Below are 22,655 nucleotides of genomic sequence, written 5' to 3'. Positions count from 1 at the left end.
TTTATGTTACTTTTTTAAATATATTTTTTTAATTATGAAATTATCATTAACCTACAATATGTCCTATGGCTTTTCTTCAATGTAATGGCAAAATTACAAATTCGATTTGAATACTTCAATCAATTAACATCCTTATTTCAATTTTAAGAGTAACTAAAGTTAATCTGTATATAATGTAAAACCTCGTTAACCTTTATGTCGTGACAAATCATATAAAATGAAAATAATACAAACGGTTACTTCACTCTCATAAATAACGAATTACATGAGAAAGCTGCGCTGATAACAATACGTTTTCAAGAATAATTCATAGCCGTTGCATTCATATGAAAGAGGCACGTATTCGGTAACGTACGGCCCAATTTTGGCGCACAATTTACCTGCAGATGCAACAAACACAAAGGTTATATTCGAGGAGGGCGCGGAGGCGTGCGGGTCTGTGTACAACTGCGAGGGGATTGAGGAGGAGAGGGTGAGTGCGGACAGCGTGTGCCGGGTCGGATTACAGCGCCGGGCGGCCATCTGCTGCGCGACACAACAATCAACCTAACGACTCGCGACAGGATTAAAGCCTAATACCACTGTGAACAATAGCGATCATGCCCTTTATCACTTACTATAACAAATAGCTCGTGTCGCGACAATGCCCTTTTTTGTTTATGACCAATCTTAAGTGGAATACATTCGCGCCGAGATCATTTGTCCACGAGCCAATGAAGCAATAAATGCTAATCGAGTACTTACTCAATTTAATTTTCATAAAGCGAATTAGCATCATATAGTTAACCTGTTGCTTCACCGAATACCAATACACACGTTTTTGTTTTTGTAAATTTATTTTAAAACAAAAAAAAACCTTTTATGTATTCATCCGGGTTGAGCTACAATTAGGCTTTGTGCCCAAGTGTCTGTTGCAGCGAAAATCTTGAATCTCGATACAATGCTTGTCGATTCAGTCTTAACCGATTTTGGCGCCGTCTCAAACGACAACATAGAAAATTAAAGACTTTATATTATAACTTAACATAACTTTACAACTGTTTAATTTTAACAGTTTTCCCTTATTTAATCCCTGCCCGCTATTAAAATGTTAGTTTTTCTTATATAAAGTTTACCATAAAAATAATTTTCAGAATCGCCTTTATTCTACAGGTGTGATTATTTGTTCATTTATTATCGTAAAATATATCGATTTGATTTCTGATTTGTTTATACTTTTATTTTGTAAAAATAAAACATGATTAAAATTTAGAATAATAACAAAATTAAGATTCATTTTAGATTATTAGCTATAAAAATAAAGTAAATTGAATATAATATCCCTATTATATTCGAAAAGTAGAAAAGTAAGGTTTATGTAACAAATCAATAGTAAAATTTACTAAGATTTCCATTGTAAAGTTTAGGAAGTTATAAAAGTTTCGTAACTTTGCTCATTGTCAACACAGCGAAGAGAGGGGTGAAACAACTAAGCATGCTGCTAGAAGAACGTGACTGTAATGTATATCAATCGGAACTTGATTTATACGGAAGGATCTCAAAAATATGATATAAAATAAATATTGACAGCCAAAACGATGAAATACGAGGTACTGCTGTGATTTAAGGGCGCGTTTCAAGATATTTTATGGCGCTATAAAATCAGCTCGGTCCGTACCCCACGCGCACGTACTGCACAGATTTGACAAAACAGACCGTGGACATTTATTTGTTTGCCTTTTTTTTTACAAGTTTTATGGACCGATGCCAACGTTACACTGTCCCAACGACAGCCGATTACGTTTGACAGAATAAAAATTGAACACTTCAATTTGATTTCTCTTTCAATACGGGGACGTTTATCAATTGTTTTCACTTTGTATCTAAAACATGTATCACAATTATTAAATTCGCAACTCTTAGTATGAAAAGACGTATGTAACATTATGTGTACTTTAAATTAGAGCATAAAAATGAAGTATTTATTTACATTTTAATAACGCAAATAAACTTTTAAGCAATTAACGTTTAAGCCTAATTGTAAGATACGACCTTTTGCGCTAATATCCGTTTTCTGAAACGTTGATCACATTCTAATTTATTAATTTGTCTTAATACCGAACGCTAATTGGTTAACAATTGCCTCATCCACTGACACGATCGCGATCAAAGTAAAATCAGTTAATTTAACGTTGATCAGCCTCTCAGAAGAAGGAAGTACCAGAGATGAATTATGTTTTGTATTTATCTATTTATCATTCGAAGATGAGAGATCAACTGATGAAGGGCACTTTATTTTGCAAGCTCATTACAATTTAGTTCGTTTATTGATAGGGATCTGTAAAGTGTCCATACGCCTTAATTTCACCTTATTATGAGTCGGTGTCGATCGCTAGTTGAAGATAGAACTGTGTGAGAATCACTAAGTGATTAAAACCAATGTTTCCTAATCGTTTTGACATTCGTATGAGTTGTTTGTGGCGCCGAGCGACCACCTTTCAATCACCAGCTTTGTAGTGTGTCGTGTGATGGGGTCAGTGTTTTTATAGCGAATGAAAAAGTATTTAACATATATTTTAGAGTTTTCGTTCATAATTTAATATATGTGTGTAATATATTGTATATATTGCGTGTATTGTTCAAATTCATTTTATATTTGTTATAACATATTCATTTTTAGATATTTCTTAATATAGCATTTGCATAGTATGTCTAAAAAGCAACTTTGCGTGGAGTTTTCGAGAAAAGTCCACTACTTAAGTGATAAAGGCGCCCTTTGCTATTTCTTTTTATCTTAAGCTCTCAGTGTAATTTTTTCCTCATTTTGTACGTTACATATTCCGATAAGAAATAATACTATGTACTTTGTGTTGAACAAGTTAAAGTTATTTCTTACTTTTATCATAGTTTTGGCAAAAATTAGTTAGAAATATGCTTTTGTAGCGTTCTTTGTAGACATTTTGAATATATTTCAATATATTTCTTTTAAAGTTATCGTGTAACTTCCAAAACGCTTAATATGTATTTACATCAGGTAAAATTACCTAAATATATATATATATATATATATTATTTGTAACTATCCTTACCTATAATTTAGCTTATACAATGATTAGTAAGAAATGAAAATATATTGTTTTAAATAATTTTGATAAATTAATGATATATATACAGAAATGTCGAAATAAATAATTATTATTACATTTTCTATCTTAAATTAAGCATATATTAAATAATATTTTATATTGAAATTAAGAACACCACGGGTCTATATTACTCAGTTCAATAATACTACTATAAAAATACTATAAAATACTATAGAAACTGTATCCTCGATTTTACTCGTGTAGTCCAGGAGGTGAGATAGAGGGATATATCTATTGCAACAGATTTGGTTAAAACTAAATAATTTTACGCTCAAACCCACAGTTAAGTTGGCAAATAGTTCAATCGTTACTTGTTTAGCGGATATACTACGATTTTTTCTTTTACAATGTTGCCTCGCAGACTATAATACAAATGGCCGCACGCTTCATGTCTTTTTTCTCATTAGTTCTTTCAAACCTCTTACGCCAGTTGCTCAAAAATACTAGTCTAAATTGCAAAGTTGAATCGGTGATTATAATTTACAAACTATGCGTATTAACTATTTAAATAATAATATTTAAATAGTTAATAATAATCTCTCTATATGATAGCACTAGTTTTTTTTCTTACCGTTTTTCTTCGTAGACATGTGCGTTCGTGCCTCGGTTACATTTATACTAATATTATAAATGTAAGTAGCTTTGTATGTCTATTATGCTTTCATGGCTAAACTATACTCTTTTTTTTTTACCTAACACTTGCGCTTGTCGTTGAAGCCGCGGATGAAAACTAGTTGTTAAATATACGCTTAGTTAGAACATTACTATTCGACACGATAATACATAATATACAACATTTTTTTGGACTGTGTTTTAAAGATGATTACGTATAGTTCTATAGGGAGTTGGACGCACTTAGCTTCTTAATGCGTACTCGTACTTTACCCTCTTGTGAGTTGATTTTCTTGAAAGTCTAAGTGGATACTTGGAATTCAAGTTAATAGGTTTGATTGATCCAGAGAAATGGTGATGAGGGTGTGAGTGATATATCCCTTATATAAATCAAGCTTTTCGACGGACTTCGTACAGTCCGTGATGTACAGTACTTACGTATAAATATTGCTGTGTGGCGGCAACATATTTAAGTCGGTGGTACCCACCTAGACGGGCTTCCACAAAGCCCAACGATGGTTGTTAAGAGTAAACATGTTTGTTACTGTTTGTCAATAGATGTCGTTGATTCATTATTTGAAATTCCTGAATCACGCTGTCTAAGTTTTTTTGTAATAGTACGTATACGTAATGTCAATGTTACATAATTGATCAAATTTACAAAAGTACTGTGAACAGTGAAATATAGTTATTTCGTTCATCATTTGGTTCCTCCGAATTTCGAGTACTTCGGGAGTAAACAATAATTTTTGAATAAAATTAAAAATCATTAGAAAAAATAATTCACTTTGTATTGCTTTAGGAAAAGTTATTTGAAACTTAAGTTATGTTATGTGCACTGATTGATTTTTACACTTCACTTTTAGGTCTGGTCTACGACACCAGCGTATAGTTTATAGAATACACATTTCTTCTAAATGTCATTTATATCGTGCAAATGTCGTTAAAGGTATTCAATACTGTTAGATATAAGCACATTTTGTACGGCTAGTTATTATCAAATACGAGTATATTAAAGTTTAAACAAAACTCCTCTTACGTCGGAGATAATAATGCGTCACAAGAGAATGTATTAAGAGATAAAAACTCAAACAGCAAACTGGTATTAAACATCTGGAATATTAACTGCAGCAAATGCTGAGTCACAAATCCGAACTCTAATAGAGTCCGCGGCTCATGTCACCGCGCTTATATATTGTTAAATATGAAACGTACAGTCACACAGTACAAATAACTTCGTAAATAAATATACGTATTAAAAATACTCTTAGATTTAGTATTGTTATTTTCAATTTAACAAGAGTTTTCGAATCTCGATTGTTAAAGTAATAGTTACTATATAATTATATATATATAATATTTTTTTTTGTTTTGAAGCACTTTTGGATTTTTGTTTTAGCTCAATATAATAATTGACTTTTCCTGTTAATTACTTTAAGAGTTATTAACATTCTTAGATTTTATTTAATTTTAAATAAATTTTCAATAAACGTTTACAAAATAACTTTCAAAATACTACAGTAAAATACGAAAGCAGCGTTCGTGTAATGAATAGAATTGAACAAGTAATATTTCGTGGAATCGGTCCAAAACAAATTTAATTCAGAAAATGACATTCATTTTTGTTATACATTGTTTGTGTACAATCAGGGCTGAAGACAGGTTGCGGTTAAACTGGGTGGAGTCGGCTTTGAATACCGATGACGGCGCAACTACCCCACTCGTTTCAATCTCTACTCTATGCATATGTAATGTGAAAAGTATGGAGACATGGCTGCTATGCGGAATACACTATCTACAATATTGTTGTGAATATTTACTGTAACGACTTGCTATTTGTTTCTTAATAGGAATATTAGAAGTAATAAAGCTATTTATAGTAATTCTAATAGGTAGAACTTCAGTTTTATTAACATAATTTTTTAATAGGTTAGTGCGTAGTAAAACTGATAAACGCTCTACATTAAAACAGGAAAAAAAAGAAAATCCGAGATCGTCAAAAAGACCTACATAGCCTAGTTGTACAATCGACAATAATTGCCTAGAACGGGGTTGTACTAAGTAGTAGTCTTAATATTGTTTGTATTGTTTTTTCTAGGTGCAATAATCCGTAACAGCCTGTGAATGTCCCACTGCTGGGCTAAAGGCCTCCTCTCCTCTTTTTGAGGAGAAGGTTTGGAGCTTATTCCACCACGCTGCTCCAATGCGGGTTGGTAGAATTCACATGTGGCAGAATTTCAGTGAAATTAGACACATGCAGGTTTCCTCACGATGTTTTCCTTCACCGTAAAGCACGAGATGAATTATAATCACAAATTAAGCACATGAAAATTCAGTGGTGCTTGCCCGGGTTTGAACCCACGATCATCGGTTAAGATTCACGCGTTCTTACCACAGGGCCATCTCGGCTCGGTGCAATAATATAGGTATTAAATAAAACTTTCACTATTATTATATATTTTTTGGCTGATTAATATATATGTAAGTACATAACCTTACAAACCACTCATCACATATTCTACCGCCAAAAAGCAATATTTAGTATTGTTGTGTTCTGATTGTAATGGTGAGTGAGACAGTGGAACTTCAGGACGTAACATCTTAGTTCACACGGTTGGTGGCGCATTGGCGATGCTAGGAATGGTTAATATTTTCTACGGCGCTTTCGTACGGTGTCCCTATGGGCGGTAGGACCCGCTCGCCTTCAGGTGGCCCATTTGCTCGTCCGCCTACCTATTTTAGTATTGTTGATATATATCTTCCAAAGATGCCGAGTTAAAAATGTTTTTTCCATTAACCGATTAAAATGTTTTTTCGAACCAAAACAAATAATAATAGTTTTTTTATTGGTCATCGTAAATAAAAATTCCATTTTAATATTTTAATTTGGTTCGGAAGATTTAAATATATGCTTCACTTAATGCATAAAAAAATTGAAAGATGTTCGACAAGGATTATTTGCTTTGGATAAGCTGGTTAGATACGGGCGGAGATCGTTCCGTGAGATTGTATAATAATCATGCCCTGCCCAGCGGTTTTACTCGCGATTAATTTCAATAATGATTTTTTGGTTTTTGTCAGATTTCTTGACTCTTAGGGAATTTTAAAAAAAAATTGGCTATAGGCGCGCTCTTAATTTACTATTTTTCTTATTTTAGTTTAAAAAAAAACTAAGTTTAGTTTTTTAAACTAGTTTTAGTTTTTTACTTTATTGTTATTTATTTATGTTAATTTTAATTAAGTTTACGCTTGAGTCGTAAAATAAGCTTGCTGCTCGAGATTATCTCGAATTTATTTCAAATGGTTGTAATCTCTTGACTTTATTTCTCTTCTCTGATTGTTATTGAAATCTGAGGTTACCAGTATCTCAGTGTGTTTGCAATTAACTGTTTAATATTAACAATATTTTATATGGAAGATTTATGACTTTAATCTTTTGGTGTCCTAAATAAATAAATAGTTAAATATGCCACACTTCCTTAAACTGGTACACCAGCATTGCTAACGAAATGGTAAGCTTTCTAAACTAACTACATAAATTAGATCTCTGCACCTTGAGCTGCATATATGTACTGTTATGAAAAAAATATACAATTATACAATAGTAAAGTAATCTTATAAAGAATGTGAATAATATATTTTTATATTTATTATACTGACTGCCTCGTTGGTCTAGTGGCTAGATATAAGGCGGCAGACCTGGATTCAAATTGCAGGTCGGGCCAATAAAAAGTTATTGAGTTTTTCTGTCGAAAATTCTCAATAGTTGGCCGGAGTCTGGAAGTTGGAAGTGTGTACACTCCCGTGCCTCGGAAAGCAAGTAAAGACGTTGGTCCTGCGCCTGAATTTTTTCCGATCGTGTCAGATTGTTGTCCCATCCGATTTCGAGAGATAGGGAATAGAGAGTGCACCTGTGTTTGCGCACACACTTGTGCACTATAATATCTCATGCGTAGTTGGCTAATTTCTCTTGAGATAGGCTGCCGTGGCCGAATTCGGTCTGGAGGACTATTATTATTTATTATACTAGCTACCTGTTCTTAAGGGGGCTACATAAAACGTTAATATCGTAGTACATATAACTGTAATGGTTTACGCGGCGTACGCCAGTAAACTTGGCCACTTTTTTTCCGACATTTTCAAAAATTTTAATCAATTATCCAATTAAAAGTTACTCATGAATCACTTCTTCATTGGTGAAAGTTCAATAAAAACCCGTTCGGTAGTTTTTGAGATAACGCGTTCAGACAGAAACAGACATACAGACTTACGCGTTCGTGCCAACTCAGGTAGCCAAAATTCGAGATAGTGAACATTCTATCTTCCTATCTATCTATCTATCTATCTTTGTGAATGTGACCTAGACAAAGTTTTCGCAACTAATATCCCTTTTTAAATGTCAACCTTCTTCGTCCCATTTACTTGTGTGTATGTATACATTTAAGTACTCTACCTCTCACTCACTCTACTCGAATATAATGGACATTATTATATCAAGAAATAAACGAGTTCCCCTAAATAGTCCTTAGAGAATGTCATTCAATACATCTATTGCTATGTTTGTAGAGGTTTAAGTTGATGCATTATCTAAAAATTAGAATAATAAGGAATTAGGTTCAAAATTTTCGGTAAAAGAAGTATTCACATGCTATGAGCGAGCATGTCAATAAATGAGCGGTTAGCGTGGATACTGTCTATTCCGACTGCGGTAGAAACTAGGCGCTTATTTTATTATTATTGACAAACAGGCACGCCTTTATTTTTGTTAAGGTTAATTTTAGTAAGAACATGTTAAGAAAAATTAAAATATTCATTTTTAGTAGAGCTCTGTGCAAGAATATCCGGGTAGCTCCCATTCATCGCATATTCAACCGCCAAACATAACCTAATATTGTTCTGCTCTGGGTTTAAGAGTTAGTGAGCCAGTGTACAGGACAAAGGGACATTACATCTTAGTTAGTTGTATCATCGCATCGACGTTTTAAGAAATCGTTAATATTTCTTCCAGCACCAATGTCTTCGGGAGATGGTGACCATTTACCATCATGTGACCGCTCATCTTGCCGTGCGCCTTCCTTTTTAAATAAATATTGATTTTTATCTTCAACTTCGGTAGCTAGTGGCGAGTTATTTCTTTTTTTTTTTTTATAGAATAGGAAGGCGGACGAGCATATGGGCCACCTAATGGTAAGTGGTCACCAACGCTCTTAGACATTGGCATTGTAAGAAATGTCAACCATCGCTTACATATCCAATGCGCCACCAACCTTGGGAACTAAGATTTTATGTCCCTTGTGCCTGTAATTACACTGGCTCACTCACCCTTCAAACCGGAACACAACAATATCAAGTATTGCTGTTTTGCGGTAGAATATCTGATGAGTGGGTGGTACCTACCCAGACGAGCTTGCACAAAGCCCTAACACCAGAAGAATTTCGGTTACCTACAAGTTAAGAAAAAAATAGTTTTTCTTTTTTGCACTTTATTTGAAACATTTTTATTTTTACGGTTGGTAAAAGGAAAGTTGGTCAGTTGGTGGTTGGTTTGGTAATAGTTTGATCTCGATTGACAGACCTGATGATTACAAAGACACACTATCGTAACTGTAACTTATAAATACTTTCTAACTATCTACATTTTTAAATATTTAGTTGATATATTTTATCTGTGTCGGTGGTAATTGTCAATGTCAAATATCTGATACAGAAGATTCGAAAAATTGTCATCGCTCGCTTTTTTTTACAGTCTTCTGCTGTGATGATCAATAAAATTATAAATCATAGGGCAAATCAATTTCCGTCCCACAGACTATAGTATACTATAAACAGTCGATTTTACAATTAATAAATATAAAATAAATACATAACTTAAAATATCATAGCATTCGCTGAAAAAAAATTTCATCGACTATTTCAATTTTATTTCTATTGTTATAATTTAACTTAATCACAAAAGTTCAATGTAGCTATTCAATATCATTGGAGATGAGTAATTGAAAATATTTTTTTTAATGAATTAATTCATATAATTAAATACAAAGAAGAGTATTGCGTATAATGTAATAATAATGTAGTAATAAAATATTGGCAGCGAAAAATTATTTCACTTAAACATACATATACTCGCATTCCATCAGTTGTACATCGATCAAAGTTCTAACTGTCAACCGTGTAATGTCATACTCGCCATTTATTGTAATTTTTTTCGTGCTGTTTTTTGCTATTCTTTCATATATGTATTAGATGATGTACAATAATGCTAAATAAGTAAATTCGTCAATAGCAAAAAGTACAAAATTATGCAAAAAAAAATATTTTTTCTCTTACAAAAATCATTTTGGTAAGAGGCTAGAACAGAATGTCGTTAACCAAACCGCTGGACCAGATCACAGATTATAAAAACAAAAGGCAGATGGAGAACGCGGAACGAACTTTGTGTGACAAAATTTAGTACATGTTGTGTGATAACGCTGTAAATATAAGTGCGCCGGTGTGCTTATAGAGTTGCTATGGTAATGTCAAAAATCCGACTTTTTTATTAAATTATATTAAATGTTTATGTTAAATGAATATATTCAAAAATAAACATTATTATTAGTATTTACTTATTCAAACAAGTCTACATATTATACTGGATACAAAACCAAATGATATAGAAATATAATAAGAAAATACATAATACACGAAAATTAGAATATAATATAATAATATATATAAAAATTAAAATCAACTAAAGGATTGAATAACGAAAAACTATACATGTCAGACATGATACATGCAAACAATGGGATTCCCTAAAATTGAAAATTAATTAATTTATTTTTCATTAATTTAAAATATTTCGTTTTAATTAAACAACACAAAGTTAAAATGTAATAAAAACTAAATATACTCGTATAAATATATCGTACCGATAATGCTGTATGAAAAAACTTAAGGATGTTTTTCATTATATAATGAAATATATGCAGACCTAATGTTTTATTAATTATTGTTTTCGCACTGATGACATCATCCTGGCGCATTTTAAAAACTTTCGAATTTCGAATTCGAATTTAAAAAGGCTGAATCCTCAATTAGGAAAAAGCATAAATATTCAACAGGACTATATAAATAAAGTAAGTTGAGGCCATTTATTCCGATACACCGAGACGCTGCGCACAGACTGGAAAAGTTAGGAGGAAACGGGATTTCCTAATGCGATTTTAATTCTTTCTTCTCGCGACGAAGAGGGTAATTTTAATAATAAAAAAACATCTTATATTTAATCCAAATAAAAATTGAGAAACGATCAAGTTGGATCTATATACACGGCAACTTTAAGCGAGAAGCGTTGTTCATTAAAATTTCCGGATTTCTATTTTTAAATGTTCGATTACTGTACTATAATATGCTTAGCCTAATTTTGGCGATACTATAATAAGAAATAAAATCTATATGTTCTATGTGATACGGTCATTATAAAAATAGGTTTGATGAAACGGTTTTTATGTGATAATCCATGTATATAATATTTTCGAAGGTGTTTTTGGTGAAATATAAGCTGTCTATATAATTTGTTATTAAGTAAATAAAATATTTTAAGTATAATATACCAAAATGTTATTTCAATGGTAATATTATTGGTAAGTTTTAACATAAAGATGCTAGAAAATAACGATAACGTTGAAATGTTTATTCATTGCTATAATAAATAGTCTCGCCGGATTCGAAGCTGAAACAATTAATATGTACTCGTAACTACTAAATGAACCGAAGTTCTTCATGATTTTTGATGAAACGCTTCGAATTTACTGTGTGAAATTGTATAACAAATCGGAGGTACAAAGACATACATATAGCTATTGAGATTTTTTGTATATAACCATGTATATTTTTTTTTTTTTTTTTTTATATGCCCCGGGATGGCAAATGACTCCACTCCACCTGATGGTAAGTGGTAGTAGAGTCCAAACGCGACGACGGCCAGTACAGTCGGGAAGAATGTTCTGTACTAGCCGTCCCCGCCATGCCGGCCCGCAAGATGCCTCTTCACGCCTCGTTTGAAGGAACCCGGGTTGTAAGAGGAGGGGAACACGTGAGCTGGTAAGGAATTCCATTCTTTGGTAGTGCGGCAAAGAAAGGAGTTGCCAAATTTCTTTGTGCGCGATGGAATTGATGTCACAGTTAGGCGGTGACATCGAGAACCAGCTCGCGTGGACTTAAGAAGGAAGGGGGAAGCAGGAATTAGAGAGAATAATTCCTCAGAGCACTCGCCGTGATACAGACGATAGAAAGCGCTCAGTGCTGCTATCTCGCGACGCAATTGTAAAGGTTCAAGGGTGTTTGTGACCTTTACGTCGCCAATAATGCGTACTGCACGTCGCTGCAAACGGTCCAAGGCCTCCATTAGGTACTTAGCGGAGCCATCCCAAAGGTGCGAGCAATATTCAACGCAAGACCGTACCTGTGTTTTGTATAACAGGCACAGTTGTTGTGGCGTGAAAAAACGCCGCACCTTGTTCAGAACTCCGAGTTTTCGTGAAGCTGTTTTTATAATAGCCTCGATGTAATCCCTTGGACTAAGGTCGCAGCGAACGTCCATCCCCAGCATGGCGATTTTGCTTTGTATCATCAGCGGTGTGCCACAGAGGGAGGGATGAGGGTAAAATGGTGACTTTTTCGCTGTGAGAGCGCACACCTGTGTTTTCTTGGCATTAAACTCAACAAGATTATCAGAACCCCATTTGGCGATGAGCTCTAATGTTCTATCGAGTTCAATGACAAGATTCTCCCGCCTCTCCTCAGTTTCCGCCCGCTCAGCCACTGCGCGTCCGTGGTATCCACCATGCACTGTACTGTCATCTGCATAGCAATGTATGTTCCCAAGAGAGAGCATATCATTGATATGCAAAAGAAAGAGTGTGGGAGATAGCACAGATCCCTGGGGGACCCCAGCATTCACTACATAGAATTGTGAAGCGCAACCATCTACTAAAACACGAAGGCTACGCTTGTGTAGGAAGCTGGCAATCCAGGTGCATAGCTGAGCAGGCAGACCATATGCCGGTAGCTTGGAGAGAAGACTTCTGTGCCAGACCCTGTCGAAAGCCTTGGAGATATCGAGGCTGACAGCCAACGATTCTCCATGCTTGTCGATAGCTTCACCCCAGAGGTGCGTTACGTACGCTAGAAGATCACCTGTGGACCGTTTTGGTCGAACCCCGTACTGACGATCATTAATTAGACAGTGATCTTCTAGGTAATGGATCAGTTGGTTGTTTAAAATCCGTTCCATCACCTTACAAAGTACTGAGGTGATAGCTATTGGCCGATAATTTGCCGGGTCAGACCGATCCCCTTTTTTGGGAACCGCTTGCACATTAGCTCTTCTCCAAGCCTCCGGCACACATCCCGAAGAGAGAGAAAGTTGGAACAGGCGCGTTAACACAGGAGACAGCTCCGCTGCGCACTTCTTCAGCACAATGGCTGGTATTCCATCGGGGCCGCTAGCTTTCCGTACATCAAGTGATTGCAGCTCCGCACGCACATCACGTTGCCTGATTTTAATGTCAGGCATCGTATGGCCACATGCAGGTATTGTAGGTGGCAGTGCACTACAATCATCGATGACGGAATGGTCGGCAAAGAGTTTAGCCAGGAGATCAGCTTGCTCTTGCGGACTGTGAGCTAGCGATCCGTCCGGATTTCTGAGCGGTGGCAGCGAAGGTTGGCAGAAATTGTTTTGCACAGACTTAGTCAGACGCCAGAAGCTACGGGAGCCCCTAGGATGCGAAACAAGGTCATGACCAATCTGTACAATGCGCTGTGCATCCGCTCTCGTGTATGCCTTTCTACAGGACTTGGAATTTTTATTATAGTTTGCTTTCAGTGAGTCAATGTTAGATGCCCCGCTAATGCAGCCGTTGATCCACTTGCGATATGCCGCCTGCTTAGATGATACAGCATCGGCACATTCACGAGTGAACCAACGGTTACGCGTACCCCTATTGATGAGATCTGAGCTAGGAATGTAGTATTCCATTCCTAACATGATCTCATCAGCAACAGCAGCGGCACTAGCTGTCGGGTCATTCCCACTGAAGCAACGTTCCTTCCAAGGGACTGACGCATAGTAATCGCGCATACCGTCCCAATCTGCCGACTTATAGTGCCAAACGCGACGTTTGCATACCGCTGATGGCGGCAGCTTGGCCTGTGGCACTTTGGTAGATATAAGGCCGTGATCCGAAGAACCAAGTGGAGCCTGAACCACAACCTGATATTCCACCGGGTGAGAAGTCAGCAGAAGATCCAGTAGAGAAGGCGCTTGCCCATCAATGTCCGGGATCCTGGTGGGCTGATCAACCAGTTGGGTCAAGTCGTGTGTGAGAGCAAAAGCATGAGCAGTTCTTCCAGCATGGTCAGTTTTGAGGGATTTCAACCATGATTCATGGTGAGCATTAAAATCCCCCAAAAACACCAATTCCGCGTTAGGAAACTGCTCTTGCGCAGCATCTGCCACCCGACTAAGATGGTCGAATAATCGGCTTGTCTCCAAGTCACCATTGTGGGATCTGTAGAGGCACACATAGACTCGACTAATATAGATAATAGGATCATCATCATCATCAAATCATCTTAACAAGCATTTCTCGTGTTCTGATACCATAGATGGTGCGACGAAAACAAGCACTATTAGAAATATTTCAGCGTCTTCTACTCCCAATATTCCTTCTTTCTCTTTTAGTCAGTTTACTGTATGTGATGTTAAGAAGAACATTTTAGACATCAACTCTGATGCCGTGGGTTCGGATTGCATTAGCCGTAAAATGATTATTCCCATTATTGACCTTGTAGCTCCTATCATCACATCTATCTACAACTTGTCGATAGAATCCTGTACATTTCCTACGATCTGGAAAGATGCTCAAATAATCCCTGTACCTAAAAAGCCCAATCCGAATAGTTACTCCGAATTTCGTCCAATATCGATCCTTCCTTTCTAGTCAAAAGTATTTGAGCGTCTTATATATCAACAAATGACTCCCTTTCTATCCAAAAATAACCTTATGAATCCTTTCCAATCCGGTTTCCGTTGTGGTCATAGTACGGCTACTGCCCTCGTTCAAATAACGGACGACATCAGACTTGGTATGGACAACCAACTGATTACAGTGTTAGCACTGCTGGATTTCAGTAATGCATTTAGCACTGTAGATTTTGACATTTTAATAGCTATACTACGTTCTCTTAACATATCTCCTAAGGTGACTGATTGGTTTCAGTGTTACTTGCGAGGGCGTCGGCAGCGCGTATAAACTAATGGTCGTAACTCAGACTGGTGTATGCTAAGCGCTGGCGTCCCGCAAGGTGGCGTGTTGTCTCCTTTATTATTTTCTATATTCATTTCCTCTATCACTAATCACATTTCTTCTCTCTACCTCTTGTACGCAGATGATCTCCAAATATATTCACAAACTCAATTTAGCGGGCTCTCGGACACCATTGATTTAATAAACGAAGATTTGATGCACATAAGTCAATGGAGTAAATCTTATGGTCTGAGAGTTAATCCCACTAAAACAAAGGTTATTATCATTGGTAGCCCGAGACTTATTTCACGGATTGAGTGGAAACAATTACCACCCGTCCTTTTTGATGGCGTCTGCATACCAATCTGTGAAACAGCAAAAAATCTCGGCGTTATCTTTGATAGGCACCTTTCTTGGACACCTCAAATAAATGAGGTTAGTAAAAAAATATTCTTTTCCATTGGCTCACTGAGAAGATTGAAAAACTTTCTACCCATTCCAACTAAAGTTACGCTAGCACAATCTCTCCTTCTACCGATTCTTGACTATGCTGACACTTGTTACACTAACTTAAGTGAGGAGCAATTAAACAAACTTGAGCGATTACAAAACCTATGTATACGGTTCATATTTGGTTTGCGCAAATATGATCATGTTTCCGAATTTCGCCAAAAACTCAAGTGGCTCCCTATTCGCCTTCACAGGAATACTCACATTTTATCTCTTCTCTATTCTATTCTTTTTAATCCAGCGACACCCTTCTATCTTAAAGAGCGTTTCACTCTCCTAAGGGAGACTCATAAGCGCGCTCTTCGCTCGAATGAAAATTTAATTCTCTCCATTCCTTCTCACTCTTCTTCCTACTATTCTAAGTCCTTCACAGTTGAAGCTTCTCGACTTTGGAACTCATTATCCTTAGCTACAAGGCGCGCACAGTCATTGGCCGTTTTTAAAAGTATGGTTAAGGACTTTTACTTGTCGCATTATTAATACTAAGCAGTCGTTGTCGTTGTTAATTTTTTGTTTTGTTATATCTCCTATTTTTATTATATATATATAAATATATATTATGTATTTATTTATGTATGTATTTATTATAGTATATATATATATATTTATATTATATATAATAGTAGTGTAGTATATATATGTATGTATGTATTATGTATGTAGTAGTGTATGTAGTATATAGGTAAACTGGCTTGTACCCTTCCCATTTATAAATATTATGATCCTCTGCTCAAAGGTTGCCTGGAAGAGATCGCTGCTTAGCGATAAGGCCGCCTGTTGCACCTCACCTTTGTTTTGTTTGTTTAAAAATTGTAATTTTTAGTTTTAAATTTGGGTGCAATAAAGTGTCAATAAATAAATAAATAAATAATAGGATATACATATATCAAAAGGGTGTTTTGAGAATTGCATTTATATTAGCGTAAATATTATGTGTTCCTAATAAATACCCGAGATAAAGAGCCGAGATGACCCAGTAGTAAGAACGCGTTAATCTTAACCGATGTTCGTGGGTTCAAACTCGGGCAAGCACCATTGAATTTTCATGTGCTTAACTTGTGATTATTATTTATCTCGTGTTTTGCGGTGAAGGAAAACATCGTGTGGAATCCTGCATGTGTCTAATTTCACTGAAATGCTGCCACATGTATATTCCACCAAACCGCATTGGAGCAGCGTGGTGGAATAAGCTCCAAACCTTCTCCTCAAAAAGAGGAGAGGAGGCCTTTAGCCCAGCAGTGGGACATTCACAGGCTGTTACGGTAATGAATACCAATAAACAACGGTACACTGGTTTTATAAGTACAACTTACACTTATTTTGTACAGTCATTTCTGTATATATATCTGGAAGTAGTGATCTAAATTGAGAAATCGCAATACTTATTCACGGAAAATAATCGAAATAACTTTGTCCCGTAAATTAATCCACCTCGCAAACGGTGTCTTATAAGTTTTTTTTGGCACCGTAGTTTCTAACAAAGCGACTGAATATATATTTTTTTATATTTCAATGTTTGTTTAATGGATACGATTATTAGCTGTTTTTCATAAAATGATATTCAATTGTTTAATGTTCGACACATTATTCTTATTGTCAATCATTTAATTAATAATTTAATTAATAATCTTGTTAGAGAGTACAACATAAACTTAGTTTCTATAGAGACTTTTAGGATCTCTATAATGATATTTAATAGAATTAGATTTAAGAGACCCTTCCTATACGTGCTCTTGGTAAGATCTCATTTCTATGCTTTTTCTATCTACAATGACCGATAATATTGAATTTTTTTTTGTTGCACATATTTAACAAATTATTCTGAAGAATACGGTTTAGTTATTTTAATTATAATATGTAAATTAATACAAAGCGCTGTAATTTTTTTTCATCGTCCTCTCGTTTTAACAACGCCATTATTTTCTATCGAGTAAATATTATTCTATTATGTTTTTGATCAAACACAACCCTTAAAAATATAATGTAGCTATACATACATATTTAATTTTTTAATTAGATTTACCCGGGCAACATCATATAAAATATTGTAACAATTTTGTATGCTACCCGTGCTTTACTTTTTTTGCTTTGCTTGTCTGTTAATTTCACTTCGATTATTTATAAAAATCCTCTGAATTCTAATAGTTTTATGGATAAGAAAACCAACTCATTAAATTTTTTTCTCGGTTGACTCTACATATCGAGCATATAGATTTACATTTAATATAATCTTGTAAAAAGACAGTAAAGTATATTTCGATTTGATGTGATTATTTTAGTGTACGAAATAGTAGCTGCGCTAATTAAATAATATTTTCGAAATTATTTATGTTAATATTTTTACTATACATAATAAGGAATGTAATATAAAGTTTAAATTTTCTATTTTACGTAATAATTCAGGTGTTTAAGCTACTGAAACACGTACTATTATTGAGTATTGGACGGAGATTGAAGATCGTCTGATGTCGTATGCGTGCTGAATAATAATATTATTATCACGTCACTTATAAAGCTATACTAGCATTCCTCTCCTATGCACGTGCAATTGAATTATATATATAATAATGTCCGATTTCAGCCACGGCGGCCAATCTCAAGAGAGATTAGTCAATTGCGCAGGATATTACTGGTGGTAGGGCTTTGTGCAAGCTCGTCTGGGTAGGTACCACCCACTCATCAGATATTCTACCGCAAAACAGCAGTACTTGTGATTGTTGTTTTCCGGTTTGAAGGGTGAGTGAGCCAGTGTAATTACAGGCACAAGGGACATAAAATCTTAGTTCCCAAGGTTGATGGTGCATTGGCTATGTAAGCGATAGTTGACATTTCTTACAATACCAATGTCTAAGGGCGTTTGGTGACCACTTACCATAAGGTGGCTCATATGCTCGTCCGCCTTCCTATTCTATAAAAAAAATATAATAAATATATATGTATTATAGTTCACAAGCGTGTGCGCAAACACAGGTTCAAAATCAAAATCCGATAGGATGGCAATCCGACCCGACCGAAAATAGTTCAGGGCAGGACCAATGGCTTTAGGTGCTTTCCGAGGCACGGGAGTGTACACACTTCCAACATCCAGACTCCGGGAGGCTACTGAGAATTTTGACAGAAGAAGCCCAATAACTTTTTATTGGCCCGACCTGGGAATTGAACGCAGGACCTCCGGGTCTGCAGCCTTACATCAAGCCACTAGACCAACGAGGCAGTATATATATGAAAAAATATTACTAAAATAAAATGACCAGCAAAATGAGATATAAAATGATTATAGTAATAAAAATATTAAAACTAAAGCGAAGTATGCAGTGATAATGTATTTTTTGAGCCTTGTGCGCTTGTTTGATTATGCCTTCTCTATTAGTGTTATTTGTTTATAAGCTTTAAATTATTTAATTCGCAAAAATATCTGAAAAATAGGTAAAAGCCGAGATGGCCCAGTGGTAAGAACGCGTGAATCTTAACCGATGATCGTGGGTTCAAACCCGGGCAAGCACCACTGAATTTTCATGTGCTTAATTTGTGATTATAATTCATCTCGTGCTTTACGGTGAAGGAAAACATCGTGAGGAAACCTGCATGTGTCTAAATTCACTGAAATTCTGCCACATGTGAATTCTACCAACCCGCATTGGAGCAGCGTGGTGGAATAAGCTCCAAACCTTCTCCTCAAAAAGAGGAGAGGAGGCCTTTAGCCCAGCAGTGGGACATTCACAGGCTGTTACGGATTACGGAATTACGGAGGTAAACATATTTCTTCGTGCCAATTAAAATAAATTTAAAAATGTGCACGGGTGGCCGTCCACCTGTAGCCAGAACCGTTTCTGCCTATAGGTGAATATTAAGACATGTTGGTGGTGAAAAATAGATATGGTGTTAAATTATATACCAATTATATAAGCTTGATATTGTGGATAATATTTCTAATAAAAATCTTTAATTGTTTTTTTTTTCAATTATACCAGTTCCGGGGTCGTTGATATTTAATACGGGGGAAAGACCAATATTTATATTAAAAATGTGATTTGATATCCTACTAGACACAATAACAAAGATAAAAACTGTTGAAATGACTATAAGTATGAGCCAGTATTTTAATCTGTAAAGTGTCAAAAAAAAAACAAAAGTTATTAATTTAGCACATTTTGTAAGAATTTCAACTTCATTACTCACTCGTGAAATGTTCACACTTATAAGTGATTGACTATTTTGAATATTGAAATTGACATTTCACGACCGTTTTCACCGTGAGTTTCGAGTTTGTGCTTTTTTATTCTTGTTCTTTTCTCAGTGAATCAACTGAATTTCTTGTTTTACTTTTGATACAGATTGGTGAGTACCGTGAGCTTCCGTTAAAAAATTAAGACTTATTATATCTAAGATATTCCTGTTACTTTTTGTTTTAGTAAATTCTTATGGAACCATAATTTGGGGTAACGAATCGACATTGGTTCTACAGAAGAGCACTATTTGCACAATCTAGAAAATATACAAAAATTTCTTTAATGAAAAATAACATAAATTTATGTGACTATGTCAAAAAATAGTAAATATAAAATTCGAGTTCGAAAAAAAAAATTAACATTTTTTTGTGTAAATGTATTTTTTTGTGTAATGATAATAACTCATAACATTTTTTACATCGTTAAATAAAATTGATAAAGACGGCACAATACATCTTATATCACAAGGTTATATCATTGATATATCTTTTTAGATACCTTAGAGCATCATTATACGGCCAATTTGAAAATTATTATACTATATACCAAATATATAATACTATATTGCACGGTAATTTTCCGTCGTTAAAATGAGAATTATATTCTTTAGAAAAACGTGACTGCTATAATACTGTGAAGTCAACAACATACGTGCTTTTAATAATATGGTTTTGTTTATGATTTAGTTATTATTCTGACCGGGGGTGGCCTAGTGGTAAGAACATGTATATCTTAGGCGAAGATGCATCCTGTGCTTACAAATATACCTCTACGTTTTCATGTGCTTGTTGTGACTGTTAAATAAGCTATACAATACACTAGTCAAACGAATGAAGAAATATTGTTACTAATGTAAACTGATTTATTTATTAAATAATCTGTTTTCCAATTTAACGTTAATATGTACTGAAACTAATATTGCTAATGGATAGAAGTTAAATTGTATATATGAATTCATTCCTCGAAATTATTTCAATAGTTGATTTTATGAAACCGGATATTACGCGAAACTATTAAAAGTATTTTAGTCCAATTCTATGGTTACGAAGTAATTTTAATTAAAAATATGTGAAGTAATCCGCAGTTCACATTATTTATAAAAATGAACAACATTTTTTGTGAGTATTTGAAATTAATACACCTCGACTAAATTTCACCGATTACCGTGAATTTGATTCATATACATATGTATATATTTTTTCATAGGGATTATTTATTAATTTTTTGGTATTCTAACAGCATATAAAAATTTTACGTTACATATTATCTTACTCGTACATAAAGCCAAAATAATATTACACAAATAGTTAAAATTTGTATTATATTAAAAATGAAAAGACAGAAATGAAAAGAAGTTGAAGTAAAATAAGCTTAATAAAAAATTAAAGTAATGAGTATAGGGATGAAAATCTAATGTGTGTATGCGTGCGTTCATTCGTGTGAGTATATGTGTAAATATGCTGATTTTTATAGTAACTATTTTAGTGTAACTTCAATATATCAATCCTGTAATACATCAACTTTTAAGCCGTTAAGCGCATCGACATTTTGTTTTTGATTGTAGATGGACTAGCAAGCCTGATGGTAAGTCAGTACTGTCCATAAACATTGGCGCTGTAAGAAATTTTAACTATTTCTTACGTCACCAATACTTGTAATAATACTGGCTCTGTCATACTTCAATTGCAAGCAAGGTGTATGGGCGGTGGTAAGCAGTATCTGGAGCCAAATTTATCCGTCGGCCTACTTTCACGACAGTAAAAATAAAGACAAGCTGTAGTTTCCGATAATTGAAGAAAGTTATATATACATAGAATATGCTATATATATTATTTATTTATTTTTTTAGCTTATCGCCGTCCACTGCTGGGCGATAGCCTCACCATAGAACGCCCGCATTCATCCCGCACCTTTCTCAAATCGTCGGTCCACCTTGCCGCAGGGCATCCCACAATACGTTTGCCTAAGCGTGGTCTCCACTCTAACACGTGTCGACTTCATCGGCTATCGATGCGCCTGGAGACATGACCAGCTGACTTTTACTTCAGCGAGCTAAATCTACGCGCGATATCGGTGACTGCAGTTCTCTGACAAACATATATGTAAATGAATAATTGTACCTTTGCAGAGCAGCATCACGATGGAGATGAAAACGTGCACGTGTCCCGAAGCCATGCCTTAATGCCACCAACGTAGCGCCGATCCTCCACAAGAGCTGTTCATCTGACGACCCCTGACAACCAAAATAAGATAATCTTAAATAATTATAATTATTCTGTATTTATTTTATTGACAAAAGAGCTTGGAGATAGTTTTCGTTGATTTTCATAAAAAAATAATTGTACTCGTTTGTCGATGTACGTATTTGAAAAACAGTACTGAGTTCCTTGCCGTCTCTTCTCAGCAGAATTATAAGATGACCATTCGATATACCTTGTAAGAGTCTACTTTAATTAAGTAATAGTAGGCGACTACAGTACCCATTAGACAAATTGGTGTTGTTGTTTCTCGCTGAAATTAAGTATTGTATTTCACACGCAAATACATTTTATGAATATTTTTTCATGTTTCACGTAGAAATTTAAAGACTTAAGTTTTTCGTTTAGGTTTACCTCTAAGCTTTGAGTGAAGCCTTAATCGAGTATCAAAATAACAAGTAAGCTGTACTTGCAAACTTTCTTTAAAAATTAAAAAAACAACGCTTAAAATTAAGATTTTTTTTAATTTGATATTTTTGAGACATCATCATTTTTTTATCATCTTCAGACAGACAGATGTGGCGGAGGGTTGTATAATATGTAGTAATACTTTTGAGTTTTTGTTATTTAAAATTATCTAATCAGACTACCAGAATCAGTTTTTATTCCAATTAACCTATACATATG

At 34.8% G+C, this 22,655-nt stretch overlaps 1 protein-coding gene across 1 annotated transcript in view; it reads right to left on the bottom strand.

Moving 5' to 3' along the window:
- LOC126771161 (uncharacterized) overlaps positions 1-22,655 on the bottom strand; it is a 73,791-nt gene that overhangs the window by 32,670 nt on the left and 18,466 nt on the right. Inside the window, exon 2 of the mRNA XM_050490916.1 lies at positions 21,891-22,003. Coding sequence (XP_050346873.1) covers positions 21,891-21,945 — 55 coding nt within the window. The 5' untranslated portion in view covers positions 21,946-22,003. The remainder of the gene's footprint in view (positions 1-21,890; positions 22,004-22,655) is intronic.

This window comes from Nymphalis io, chromosome 10 (genome assembly GCF_905147045.1).
Source record: "Nymphalis io chromosome 10, ilAglIoxx1.1, whole genome shotgun sequence".
Classification (NCBI taxonomy): Eukaryota; Metazoa; Arthropoda; class Insecta; order Lepidoptera; family Nymphalidae; genus Nymphalis; species Nymphalis io.
Note: the sequence above shows the minus strand (reverse complement) of the source record. Positions and strands in the feature narration are given on the sequence as shown.